The sequence below is a fragment of the Sebastes umbrosus genome, chromosome 18, assembly GCF_015220745.1.
Source record: "Sebastes umbrosus isolate fSebUmb1 chromosome 18, fSebUmb1.pri, whole genome shotgun sequence".
Classification (NCBI taxonomy): domain Eukaryota; kingdom Metazoa; phylum Chordata; class Actinopteri; order Perciformes; family Sebastidae; genus Sebastes; species Sebastes umbrosus.
In genome coordinates this window covers 27008547-27021800 of record NC_051286.1, presented here as the reverse complement: position 1 = coordinate 27021800, position 13254 = coordinate 27008547, and the positions used below count along the sequence as shown (strand labels likewise).

At 42.6% G+C, this 13254-nt stretch overlaps 1 protein-coding gene across 1 annotated transcript in view; it reads left to right on the top strand.

Moving 5' to 3' along the window:
• The window catches only part of LOC119477419 (kinesin-like protein KIF13B), a 59572-nt gene that overhangs the window by 15814 nt on the left and 30504 nt on the right, over positions 1-13254 (top strand). The window contains 11 exon segments of the mRNA XM_037751512.1: positions 1344-1456; positions 1721-1832; positions 3248-3460; positions 3554-3664; positions 8148-8165; positions 8167-8241; positions 8244-8290; positions 8421-8469; positions 8471-8553; positions 9928-10019; positions 10208-10399. Of these exon segments, the coding sequence (XP_037607440.1) occupies positions 1344-1456; positions 1721-1832; positions 3248-3460; positions 3554-3664; positions 8148-8165; positions 8167-8241; positions 8244-8290; positions 8421-8469; positions 8471-8553; positions 9928-10019; positions 10208-10399 (1105 nt within the window).

The following is a 13254-nucleotide window of genomic DNA, read 5'->3' as shown; positions in this document are numbered from 1 at the left end:
ATTTGTTTTAACGCCACTCATTTCTTTAACGCATCAACGCAATTTGCGATTTTACGATCCATCGGTACCAACCATGTCGTACTAGCTTGTCGCGAAGGAGGCTAAATAATATTCCAAACTTGCGCTAAATTTTGGCGAGGAAAAACTGGCATGGCAATTTTCAAAGGGGTCCCTTGACCTCTGACCTCCAGATGTGTGAATGTAAATGGGTTCTATGGGTACCCACGAGTCTCCCCTTTACAGACATGCCCACTTTATGATAATCACATGCAGTTTGGGGCAAGTCATAGTCAAGTCAGCACTATTACGTAGTGTTTTTTTTTACCATTTGGTCAGCTTTTCTACAGCAATGCCTAATGAATGCATGAGCCAAGAATCTCTTAAAGGGATAGTATGGATTTTTTGAAGTGGGATTGTATGAGGTACTTCTCCATAGTCAGTGTTATTACCTACAGTAGATGACGGTCGGCACGACCCCAGTGTGGAGAAACAGACAGGAGTACCAGCACAGGAGCAAAGCAATGTACTGCTGTAGACGGGGCAAAAAAACCCAGCAGCAAAACATATTTTAGCCACCTAAAAAAAATCAATATCAATTTACACTATAGTACGTTATATTTAGAATATTTTCACCGCTTTACCTCGCCATCAGACGGTCCTTTTCCGACGGGGAACTGAAGCAGTTATCTACGCTCTCTTCAAAACCACCAGATTACTTTGAAAAAAAACAGTAATTTTACTACGCAGAACACAGGAGTCGCTGGTCTACCGCTGCCACTATTGGTTAGTTTGTTTGTGTTATTGTGTGACTGGTGTTTTAAGGAGTAAATTCAGATTCATCAAAGTCACAGAGTAACACGACCAAACTAACCGATTGAGGCAGCGGTAGAGCAGCAGCTCCTGTGTTCTACAAGTTTAAATTTGTGTTTTTGTCAAAGGAGTCTGGTGACTTTGCAGAGAGCATAGATAACGGCTTCAGTTCTTCGTCAAAAAGGACTCTCTGATGGCGAGATATAGCAGTGAAAATATTCTAAATATAGCGTACACTTAAACTGCTATTGATTTTTTTAGGTGGCTATAATACCTTTTGCTGCTGCCCCCGTCCACACCAGTACATTTGCTTTGCTCCAGTGCTGGAACCCCCTGTCTGTTTCTCCACACTGGGGGGGCGTGTCGACCGTCATCTACTGTAGGTAATACACTGTCTATGGAGAAGTACCTCATACAACCCCACTTCAAAACATCTAAACTATCCCTTTTAAGATCATCTATAAATCTCCAGATTTGTAACTGGCCTTTGGTAAAGTTTCTCTCCGCAATGTTTTCTGTGTCCGCCGCTCCAGACGAGTGGAGAGAAGGTGAGCAAGCTGAGTCTGGTGGATCTGGCCGGCAGCGAGCGGGCGGCGAAGACAGGAGCGGCGGGGGAACGTCTGAAAGAAGGCAGCAACATCAATAAGTGAGTCAACAGAAAATAGATATATAACACCACACTAAAGACTCGTAACCCCTTCTTCTATATTAAGTGACCAAGCTGTGTTCCTCAAAGGGGCCTTCTGGCTGGTACTGTGTTTGTTTTCTGTCTACACTCACTTTTTGATTTTGGTCTGTTTCTACTGCACCGAGGCCATGACGATTTGGTTCTTCTCTGTCTCATAAATACTTCCCTCCCTCCTCTCTCTTGTCTTCCCCCCCTCTCCCTCTCTGTGTCCTTCCCCTCCAGGTCCCTCAGTACTCTGGGTTTAGTTATCTCTGCCTTGGCTGACCAGGGAGCAGGGAAGAACAGGAGCAAGTTTGTTCCCTACAGAGACTCTGTGCTCACCTGGCTGCTCAAGGTACACCGAGAAAAATACAGATTCCACTACAGACAAACAGCTTGATTTATATATATATATATATATATATATATATAGAAGAAAAACAGTAGCTGTGACTTTACGTCATAACTAATGGGACAACCGTCCTCCATCTTACCTGGGTATTGTCTACAATCACCACCTATGGGCAGCAACTGGTTGTCAGCTGTTCAGCACCTAACTGCTTCACCAAAAGGACCAAAGACACCAGAGAGGCGGGCATCGCTGTCCACACGTCCGTACAGAGTAGAAGAGAGATATATTTTTTTACTTATGGGTCAACTAAAACTACAAAAAGTTAGCGAACGAGGTAACTTTACCGTTAGCTACCAAGCAACGGACCAGCGGAGTTCTAAGTCAAAGTTAGTGCTGATTGCTAGCTTTCTTCAACATTGGTCTGTTGGCTAAACAGATAAGTCACAACCAGCAAACCAGTTGTTTTAATTTTTAGCTATGCTTACTTGGTTAAGTTATTTATATTGGCGATATAGCGACCGTTTCATAAAATATATATTTTTAATCATATTTCCTACAATCTCGCCTACTTCTGCTTTAAGTCGTGAGAACACCGCTGCTGAGCAACGGCAATATTAACATTACTGTCGGCGTATAGAAGCCACAGAGGCTAACAATTTAGCAAGCTAGCAATCAGGTAACATAATGCAGGAAATGCAAAGGCATAATGATAAAGGAAAAAGATGAGGTCGTTGGGAATATCAACATTTTCTTCAGACATATTATACAATTATGAAGAAAAAACAATATGTGACTAAAATTACAATATATTAACTTATTATATACTGAAAAATTACTTCCAAGGCCTCCGCCATTTCTGACAACATCAACAAACACATCACAACTCGTGAACTCTGAACTTTCAGAAACTTTCCACTTACGAGGTTGCGAGTACGACATGGGGGGGGGGGGGGGCGTTCATACGGGCTAACAATACCATACTGTTTTATATCTGTGGTCTCCAGCTTCTGTCCCTTTGCACTTCATTCCCACACAACAGGGTGCTAGTACAATATGCATTTTTTTAAATCTAAAGAAACTGGACTTTAAAGTCTCTGAGTAATTCACTCGCTGGTGTGCTTTCTTTTTGTTATTTTTACCCATTAAGTTTTAAGGCTCTGCTGGTTATTTTCATTAGCTCTGCTCGGTTGGAAAAAGGCTCCTTTTGTCAGCTTTGAGTCTTTAATTTGGGTTTTTTAAATTAGTCTTTAATTTGGCTCCTTTTAAATATAATTGTGTTAAATGTAGCTTTCTAAAACTTGCATAAATCAGTCACGCGTTTAGTAATTCTTTCTCTGAAGTAGATTTTCTTAATTTTTTGCACAGTGCTGTGTTTTTTTTGTCCACTCAAAGGTTTGGAATTGTTTTTTACCCTGCAGGACAGCCTGGGAGGGAACAGCCGCACGGCCATGGTCGCCACCATCAGCCCCTCCGCGGACAACTACGATGAGACGCTGTCCACTCTGCGTTATGCCGACAGGGCCAAGAGCATCGTCAACCACGCCGTCGTCAACGAAGACCCCAACGCCAGGATCATCCGAGAACTCCGGGAGGAAGTGGAGAAACTGAAGGAGATGCTCACCGAGGCCGAGGTTTCAGATCACCGCAGCCTGCACTGATTGAAGTAGTGTTGTGAATATTGAATCATTTGTGCAGAGTGTAATGCGGCTTCTGTCCCCTCTCAGTCTATGAAGGCCCCCGAGCTGAAGGACAGGCTGGAGGAGTCTGAGAAACTGATCCAAGAAATGACCGTCACCTGGGAGCAAAAACTCAGGAACACTGAGGCTATTGCACAGGTAACACACACACACACATTCACTCTCTACAGCAGTGTTTGCCCTTGTAGAGATCAATAATAAAACTTATTCTCGTTATACTTCAACAGAACTTCATTAACTTTTCTGTCGATTTCTTGCACTCAAACTAGTGCAACAGACACGTTTAATCAAACTGACGAGATGCAATTACAATGTGAGTCACCGCCGATTGATTAGTTTTCTGTTCATTTGGTGTGACTTAATTCAAGTTTAAAGAGTAACTTCGACATTTTTCAACCTATTTCAACCCTATTGTCCCAGGTTTTTCTGTCTAAGTGACCGTAATATGGACAACAATTTTTTAAATTGGTCAAGTATTGAGGGAGATGTAATCCCATCTGGCAATTCAGTTCGATGTCCGTTTCTGCAACAACATTCATTCATTCATTCATTATCCATAACCGCTTATCCCATTCGGGGTCGCGGGGGGGGAGGGGCGATCCCATCTGACATTGGACGAAGGCGGGGTACACCCTGGACAGGTCGCCAGACTATCACAGGGCTGACACATAGAGACAGACAACCATTCACACCTATGGGACATTTAGGCCCTGTTCACACCTGGTATTAACATGCGTCCTCAGTGATCAGATCACAAGTGGACAGCTTTGAGTATGTCTGTTCATACCTGGCATTAAATGCGTCTCCACATGCGTCTTCAGTGGCCACTTTTGATCCGATCTCACTTCCTCTCCCCATATGCAAATGAACACGTAGTTAAGCGTCCTTGGGTTTCTGAAAGGCGCTATATAAGTCCAATTTATTATTATTATTATTATTAGTAGTAGTAGTAGTAGTAAACACACGGCTAATACAGCAGCCGTTGTGACGTAATATTACATTAATGTCAGTAGTAATATCCTACATATTCCTGAATTCTGGTACATTGTATTAACATCAAAATAAAAGGGTATTGTATTATACAACAGCAGTGTACAGCGCTCCATAGAGCCTGGGAGGACAGAGAACAGGCGGGTGGTCGGGTGTCAGCTCCGCGCAAAGCAGCGAAAAAAAAACACCGACACATCTCCGACAGTATGATAATAATGCACTTTGCGTGTCTAGTCTACATACAGTAGAGCACAGAGACCGTTTCCTGGCTGACAAGCGCCCATGTCTGCCTGTTTATTCACCTGAGAGGCGCGTTGATCTCGCGGATCCCAGCTGGACATCAGATGGGTAGGCGGGTCCTTAATGTGGCCCAGGACGCATTCGCGTACACACCGCTAAAAGAATGTGATCATATGTGGCCCAGACCACCTCTGAATGTGGTCTGGAAGATCCGATCTCAATGCGTCCTCACTGCGTCTTGAGTGCGTTCACACCTGTACTTAAAGCTGTCCACTTGTGATCCGATCACTGAGGATGCATGCTAATACCAGGTGTGAACAGGGCCTTAAGTGGTGGACACACTGCCCGCATGAGGCTCGCGTGAGTCTCGCGTGGCGTGTTGTTTTTTATTTCGGCGTCCATGTTAACAGGTTAGAGTCTATTTTATAGAATAGAAGGGTCGCCTATTTTACACGCGAGCCCCTCGCGTCTCAGCTGCGTGTCCCAGCAGCAACAGACAGTGAAGGTGATCTATTGACAGTATATGGACATCATATCAGCAACATAATACAGTTTACATGTCTGGACATCTGTAGAATATGTCACAGACAGTGAAGGTGATCTAGTGACTGTATATTAACTTCATACCAGCAAGACTTTACTACAGTTTCGAGGTTTATCTGTAGAATATGTTACGGAGATGAAAAAAAAGTAAAGTTAAGTAAACTTGTTTTTAAATCAACACTTCCTGCTTTCATTTCAAAATAAAAGCCCTCAGGCATTTTTTTTCTATAGACAGAATCCCTTCATTTGTTAACACAAGGCTTTTATTCTGAAATATGAGCAGTCAGTGATGTGGAACACGCAGTCACTTTGGGAGCTCAAAAAATGTATAAAGTTTGGGGTTTAAATCAACACTTCCTGCTTTCATTTCGAAATAAAAGCCCTAAAGCGGGTTTTCTTTGCACAGAATTCCTTCATTTGTTAACACAAGGCTTTTATTCTGAAATATGTGCCAGACAGTGATGTGGAACAAGCAGTGACTTGGAAAGCATCATAAATGAATACAGTACGGAGTTTTAATTGTGGATTATTACTATTATTTACTAATTACCACACGTTTCTGAACCTTTCTCTGTCTAAAATAAATATAAATTATATTTATCATGAAGTTAAATGGCCATTAAAAGGCAAACTCTATGTAGAAAGAAAGGGCTGTCAGCAACAGCAGAAACACAACTGACAGGTAGCAGACACGCTCCCGACAGGCAGCTAACTCGCGTCTAGTGTGAACGCGCTAGGTGTGTATCACGCAGCCACCACGTGACGCTGCTGTCACGCGAGCCTCATGCAGGCAGTGTGCCCACGGCTTTAGAGTCAACAATGAACCTAACCTGCATGTCTTTGGACTGTGGGAAGAAACCTTAGCACCTGGAGAAAACCCACGCTAACACGGGGAGAACATGCAAACTCCACCAAGAAGGGCCCCAAGCAGGATTCGAACCTGTGACCCTGTTGCTTTGAGGCAACAGTGCTAAACACTTCACCACTGTGCAGCCTGTTGCAACAACAGCAAGTGTATAAGGGCTTAGAACATGATAATAGAAGTATATGATGGTCATCCCCATGCTCTATTATGTCTCATAAGTTGTTACAGCAATTTTTGGGGTTGATACCATTTGTTATACAGATTTGGTGCTAAATTTAACCATTTTTTACCAGTCCAGAATTGATAAAAAATGATCAATAATCTCTCCAAAATACCGAATTAAGACACCAAGACCTCGAGGAACACCATAGAAAAATCCATGCTGTGATTTGGTATCAAAAACTTTTGGCATTTGGAGATTTCAGCAAGAATTGCATGGTTCAGCGATTGGATGGCGAGTACTTCTGTTTTGTAAACTGCTCAGAAACCCCCTTATTGTCAATCTAGCTAGGAAAGCCGTCCATCCTCTGAATGCTCTAGGTCTCTAGTTTGATCCATCCATCCTCTGAATGCTCTAAGTCTCTAGTCTGATCCATCCATCCTCTGAATGCTCTAGGTCTCTAGTTTGATCCATCCATCCTCTGAATGCTCTAGGTCTCTAGTTTGATCCATCCATCCTCTGAATGCTCTAGGTCTCTAGTTTGATCCATCCATCCTCTGAATGCTCTAGGTCTCTAGTTTGATCCATCCATCCTCTGAATGCTCTAGGTCTCTAGTTTGATCCATCCATCCTCTGAATGCTCTAGGTCTTTAGTTTGTGGCTGTAAAGTTTCATGAGGCTGTGATTATCCTAGAGGTCACCACAGGTCATTTTATACAATGAGGTCACGTTTCAAAAAATGATCTCACTACAATGAAATGTCTCCTATGGGGACTAACATCATCACACATGAATGCAGTTGGGCTCATTGGATCCACAAGAGTCTCAGCTTTACAGTGATACTCAATTTATGTAATTCAAGAATATTTAGGGACCCCAGTATGAAGAAATAGTCACCCACACCATTTTTAGAATAGGAGAAAATAACACATTTATACTGCATTAAAAAAATAATAATTTTTGCCCCAAACTGCATGTGATTATCATAAAGTGGGTACGTCTGTAAAGGGGAGACTCGTGGGTACCCATAGAACCCATTTACATTCACATATCTGGAGGTCAGAGGTCAAGGGACCCCTTTGAAAATGGCCATGACAGTTTTTCCTCGCTAAAATTTACCGTAAATTTGGAGCATTATTTAGCTAACTTCTCGAGAAGCTAGCATGACTTGGTTGGTACTAATGGATTCTTTAGGTTTTATAGTTTCATATGACATCTCACTCTAGCTCTAAGCCTGAACCTGCTACAACCTCTGAGCCCCGTCACTTCACAAGACACGGGAAACCTCTCTTGGTCTGGAGGAGCTGCAGCAGTTATTTTTGCACAAACGTCCACTGTACATTCACTAGATATTCTCAGAGCTAAACTAACTCTCCTGCAGTGTGGAGTGTGCTCGCATGCACGTGAGAGGTGGAGCGAAAGAGCAAGAACGAGCGCGGTGTGTGAGTGAAGGCAGGCAGGCAGAGGAGCAGAGTACAGCAGAGACTCCGGTCCTGGAGACCAAAACCAACACTGTTTAACAGACGGGCTTCACTAGATACAACCAAGAGGTTTTGGTGCTTCCGTGTAGTTTGTGTTGGAGTCTTAGAGCTTAGACACACACGAGCGCGCATGGGACACCGACCCGCAATGATTTATACGTGTAAGAAGTTACAAACAGTCCCTTTAACTGACTGTTTTTCAGTGTGGAGGTTATTTTCACAGCATTCTCAGTTCAGCTCCTTCGCATTGTCCAGCCCTGGTCATCCATTTCTTTCATCAGAGCTGCTGAAGAATATAAATATCCATTAATAAATTCCATGTATTAAATGTGTTTCCTGTAGGAGCGTCAGAGGAAGCTAGGAGAGTCCTGGCATCTCCCTCCAGTCTTCTCGGAAATCCGAGTGGTGGAGTGACAAGTGCTTCCTGGTCAACCTGAAACGCTGAACCCCGCCCTCAACGAGCTGCTGGTCTACTAGCTGGAAAGGTACTTGTCCAGGGCATGTTTAACTGGAAACACACACCACACAGGGCCTCACAGAAGATTAATACGAGCACACGTCGCTCCATAGTTTGGTGACCGTTTTGTCATCCGCATGTGTCCCCTGTGTCCCAAGGAGCACACGGCGCGGGGCTCAGCCCAACTCGCAGGACATCCAGCTGTGGCGGGATGGCCATCCAAGCCGAGCACTGCGTCATCGACATCACCGAGAGCAACGGCGTGGTGCTCAGTCCTCACCGCAACGCTCGGTAATGATGCTCAACTTGAATCAATCGATTGCTTTCTCAGAGTTTTGAACAGATATTATACACTGCTGCATGTGAGCAGTTGTTTTTGCTCAGGATGCCTAGCATAGATGATAAAAACTCTGCTTTACAACACAAGGCTCTTAAAGGGTGTCTTTGAGTAGTTGCGATTTCCTTGAGTAATTTCCTACCCACAGAGAATTATCACCAGACTCTGCAGTTCCCTTTTTAGCTCATGATTTTGGTTCAGTCTCATGCTTATGTTGCTCTGTGCCTGCGGATGTGTGAGTAGGCAACTGTTTGTCATAACAGCTATATGACGATATGACCTTGACTTTCTGTACAAATATATGCGATGGCGGTAATGCAGAAAATCCGCATTCAAATTTTGCGGAAGTGTAGAAAATTTGAATTTTCCGCATTGACACCATGCACACAGGGTCCGCTGGCCAATTATCAGTGTTGCCGTGTTCCATCTTCGTCATTAGGACAAATGAGTTTCCTCCTTAAACAGCGTTGTGTCCACTCCACACAACAAAAAACCTGTCCAGACAGAGAATGGTCTAAGTGCCTAACCTTAACTACACATGCCTAAACTAATCGGACCCCAAATGTGATGCTAACGCTAGCTGTTGTGGCTAGCCCCGCTCCATTACCAACTTATACCTTACCACAGCTTACCACATTGAAATTAATGGGAGGACTGGTCTTTTCATTGCAATGCCTGATAATATGTGAACGCAGCCTTACTTTGAGCACTTTTTTTACTCCAAAAACCATTTGTTTTCATAGAAAGAAGCCAAAAGAAGAAAATAAGCAAAAATGAAATATGCAAATAAATTGTAAATGGACTTGTATTTATAGTGGCAAGCTTTTTTAAGTCTTCCGACCACTCAAGCGCTTTACACTACATGTTCAGCATTCACCCATTCACACACTGATGGCAGAGGCTGCTAAAGTGCCAACTTTGCCCATCATCTAAATCTAAATACTCATTCACACACTGAATGGCTCAGCCTTCGGGAGCATTTGGGGTTAAGTGTCTTGCTCAAGGACACATCGACATGTGACCCGGAGCAGCCGGGATCGATTGTTTGACGACTTGCTCTACCCTCTGAGCCACAGCCACCCCAAATAAGGAAGTATCTTTCTATGACTAATAGAACAGGAAATAAGAAGACTACAGATCTGAGTGAGCATTCAATGCCTGCCTGAGGTTTTCGTGCTAAGGACACAATTCAGTAAGGAAAAATGTATTCAGTTACAGCAGCGTGCACCCTCCTGTTGAAATGAAGGGCCCAAGTGTGTAGAGGATCATCTTTTCTCCTCTCACTGTTTTCTCATGTTGTATAAATCTTTTTGTTTTCCACCTGTAGAAACGTGTGTTAATGGTGCTGCAGTCACCAGTCCAGTGCAGCTTCATCACGGTGACCGGATCCTGTGGGGAAACAACCACTTCTTCAGGTCATGTTCACCTACAGAGTGTTGACTTTGAATCTGTGTGGTGTTTTATTTCTATAACACTAATATTTTATTCACAACCTCCTCATTGTGTCTCTTCCTATTTTTCGCTACATCACTCTTCCCCTTTGTGTCACTCAACCCTTCTCACATACAACCCAACCACCACCTACCTACCTACCTATGACACACACAGGATCATCTGCCGAGGCATATGTCCACACAGGAGCCGAGGAGGAGGACGAGGGCGGTGCTGCAATGAAGGCGTGTTTGAGCAGCGACCGGCTGGAGGTGGACTTCGACGCGTCCAGCGACGTGTCGAGCGAGCTGAGCTTCGGTTACGAGTTTGCTCAGGCTGAAGTCATGATGAAAGGCATGGGTAACAACGGTGAGTCAGATTGCGATAGAGGTGCGCTTTGTCAAGATACGAGATGGAACGTACTGTGTGTTTATTTTACATGGACTGCAGTAAAATACATGTGGGGTGTGTTTTAGCTAAGGGAGGTCCTCTCAGCATGTTTCTGTGACGGCAGTTTGTGGTAAATAAAAGTGACAGTGCATTACTCATGCGTTTTACACAGTTAACTGCACTCGTCGTGTCATACCAACTGAAATTCTTTCTCAAAAGATATGAATATGTGTACTAGAGCTGTCAATCGATTACAATATTTAATCATATTATTGTCCATATTTACTTGCAAATTAATCACACATTTTTTTATCTGTTCAGATGTACCTTAAAGAGAGATTTGTCAAGTATGTAATACTCTTATCAACATGGGAGTGACAAATATGCTGCTTTATGCAAATTTGACTTGCACAAAACTGCATGTGATTATCACAATGTCTGTAAAGTGGAGACTCGTGGGGTACCCATAGAACCCATTTACATTCACATATCTGGAGGTCAGAGGTCAAGGGACTCCTTTGAAAATGGCCATGACAATTTTTCCTCACCAAAATTTAGCCTAACTTTGGATTGTTATTTAGCTAACTTCTTGAGAAGCTAATATGACATGGTTAGTACCAATAGATGTCCTTAGGTTCTTTAGTTTCATATGATATGAGTATCTTCACTGTAGCTTTAGGTGTTTTCTTTATACAATGACAGTTTTCCTTTGAAAATGGCCACGCCATTTTTCTTCGCCAAAATTTGCCGTAAGTTTGGAGCGTTATTTAGCTTCACTCTAGCTTTAAAAACTGAGCCCGCTACCAACTAAAATTCACAGGTTGCATTAATGCGCTGAAGGTAATTAGTGGCGTTAAAACAAATTTGTGTTATTACCTGTTATTATTACGTTAACTTTGACAGCCCCTAAATGTGTACATATAGACATTTTACGTTACATTGGACTTGAATCGACTTTGGGTGGATTGGTCCCAGTCCTTTGTAACATTTTAAAACTCTATTAACAGTCAGACTAGCAGATAGGATAAATGCTAAATATTGTAAACGTTTAGATATGGTTTGCATGATCTAAAAATACTCGACGTGGGAGTGGAAATGTGTAAACAGAGACGATCCACCTCGTGTTTTTCTGACCTCCCCCCCGCCTACATCATGCCATATCTGTGGGACTTGTCATTGAAAGTGGCCATGGGCAGCAAAACAAACTTCTCTGCTCTGTGTTACTAAAGGATAACGACTGTCAACAAAAGACCAAAACTAACAATTTACCCTGGCACTCAGCCCCAACCCATTTGTTACTCTAATCTTTAAAAATGGCTCACAAACATTTTTTTTTTTTTTAACCAGACTAGGAGTCTACAGCCATGGCTCATTGGTGTGCTTTAATAGTTGTTAAACAACAATGGAGCTCAGTGGCACAGAGGAATAAGATATATTAGGCTTTGGAAAACACACACAATACTTGTTAACAGGGCTGACTCATTGTTTTTTTTTTGGTCATTTTTTGACGTTAAAGCTAGGGTTGGTAATTTTGAGAAACCAGCAAGAGTACACTAAATTTTAAAAATGATCCGACCGCAAAACCCTTGCAATTTCTTTTTAAATCTAATTTTAGGAATGCCATCATAGTATGAAAAAGACAGAAAAAGTATTTTTTATTAGTGCCATCAGAACAGTGAGATCTGCATTTGCATTTGTCGCAGTCCCTCTAACATCCAACGTCACAGCTCTGCTTTGAGAGGGCACATACACTGAGATCTCTTTGCAAATTAAATATTGTAAGTATTTAATAAGTATTGACTGAGTTAATCTTTGCATGTACACTATTAATTAAAAATCAATACAGTGTTTTTTAGAATTGATACAGTATCACAAAACGTAATGTGCAATGTTCAATATTTTTGATATCTTTTCTTACACCGCTAAAATTAGGTAGTAACACCAGCTCCCAAAGGTTGCTAAATCTAAAGTCGAAAGTCGCCAAGTTAATGCATAACCTCAACCATTTGAGGTCAATGCCTACCTCAACCATTTGAGGTCAATGCCTAACCTCAACCATTCAAGGTCAATGCCTAACCTCAACCATTTGAGGTCAATGCCTAACCTCAACCATTCAAGGTCAATGCCTAACCTCAACCATTCAAGGTCAATGCCTAACCTCAACCATTTGAGGTCAATGCCTAACCTTAACCATTCCAGGTCAATGCCTAACCTTAATCATTCAAGGTCAATGCCTAACCTCAACCATTCAAGGTCAATGCCTAACCTCAACCATTGGAGGTCAATGCCTAACCTCAAGCATTTGAGGTCAATGCCTAACCTCAACCATTCAAGGTCAATGCCTAACCTCAACCATTCAAGGTCAATGCCTAACCTCAACCATTGGAGGTCAATGCCTAACCTCAACCATTTGAGGTCAATGCCTAACCTCAACCATTGGAGTCAATGCCTAACCTTAACCATTTGAGGTCAATGCTAACCTCAACCATTCCAGGTCAATGCCTAACCTCAACCATTCGAGGTCAATGCCTAACCTTGACCATCTCGCGAGAGTTTCCCAATTCGTGGGTTACCGTCTAGCCACGACTCTTTATTTTTTAAGTTAACTGGGCTAGCACAGGATGTCCATCAAGTCACTGCTCCTGCTACAGCTTCCATGCAGCATAATCCAAATATGAATAATCCAAATATTTAGACCCCAAATGATTCCAATGTGGGTCCACATGTTCAATATTGACCATATAATCTATATTTTCCACAACGTTGTGGTTGTGTAAAGCCTGTAGTGCTCTGACAGAAGACTCTGCCTGCCAAAATAGAGATAATGAGGTAAA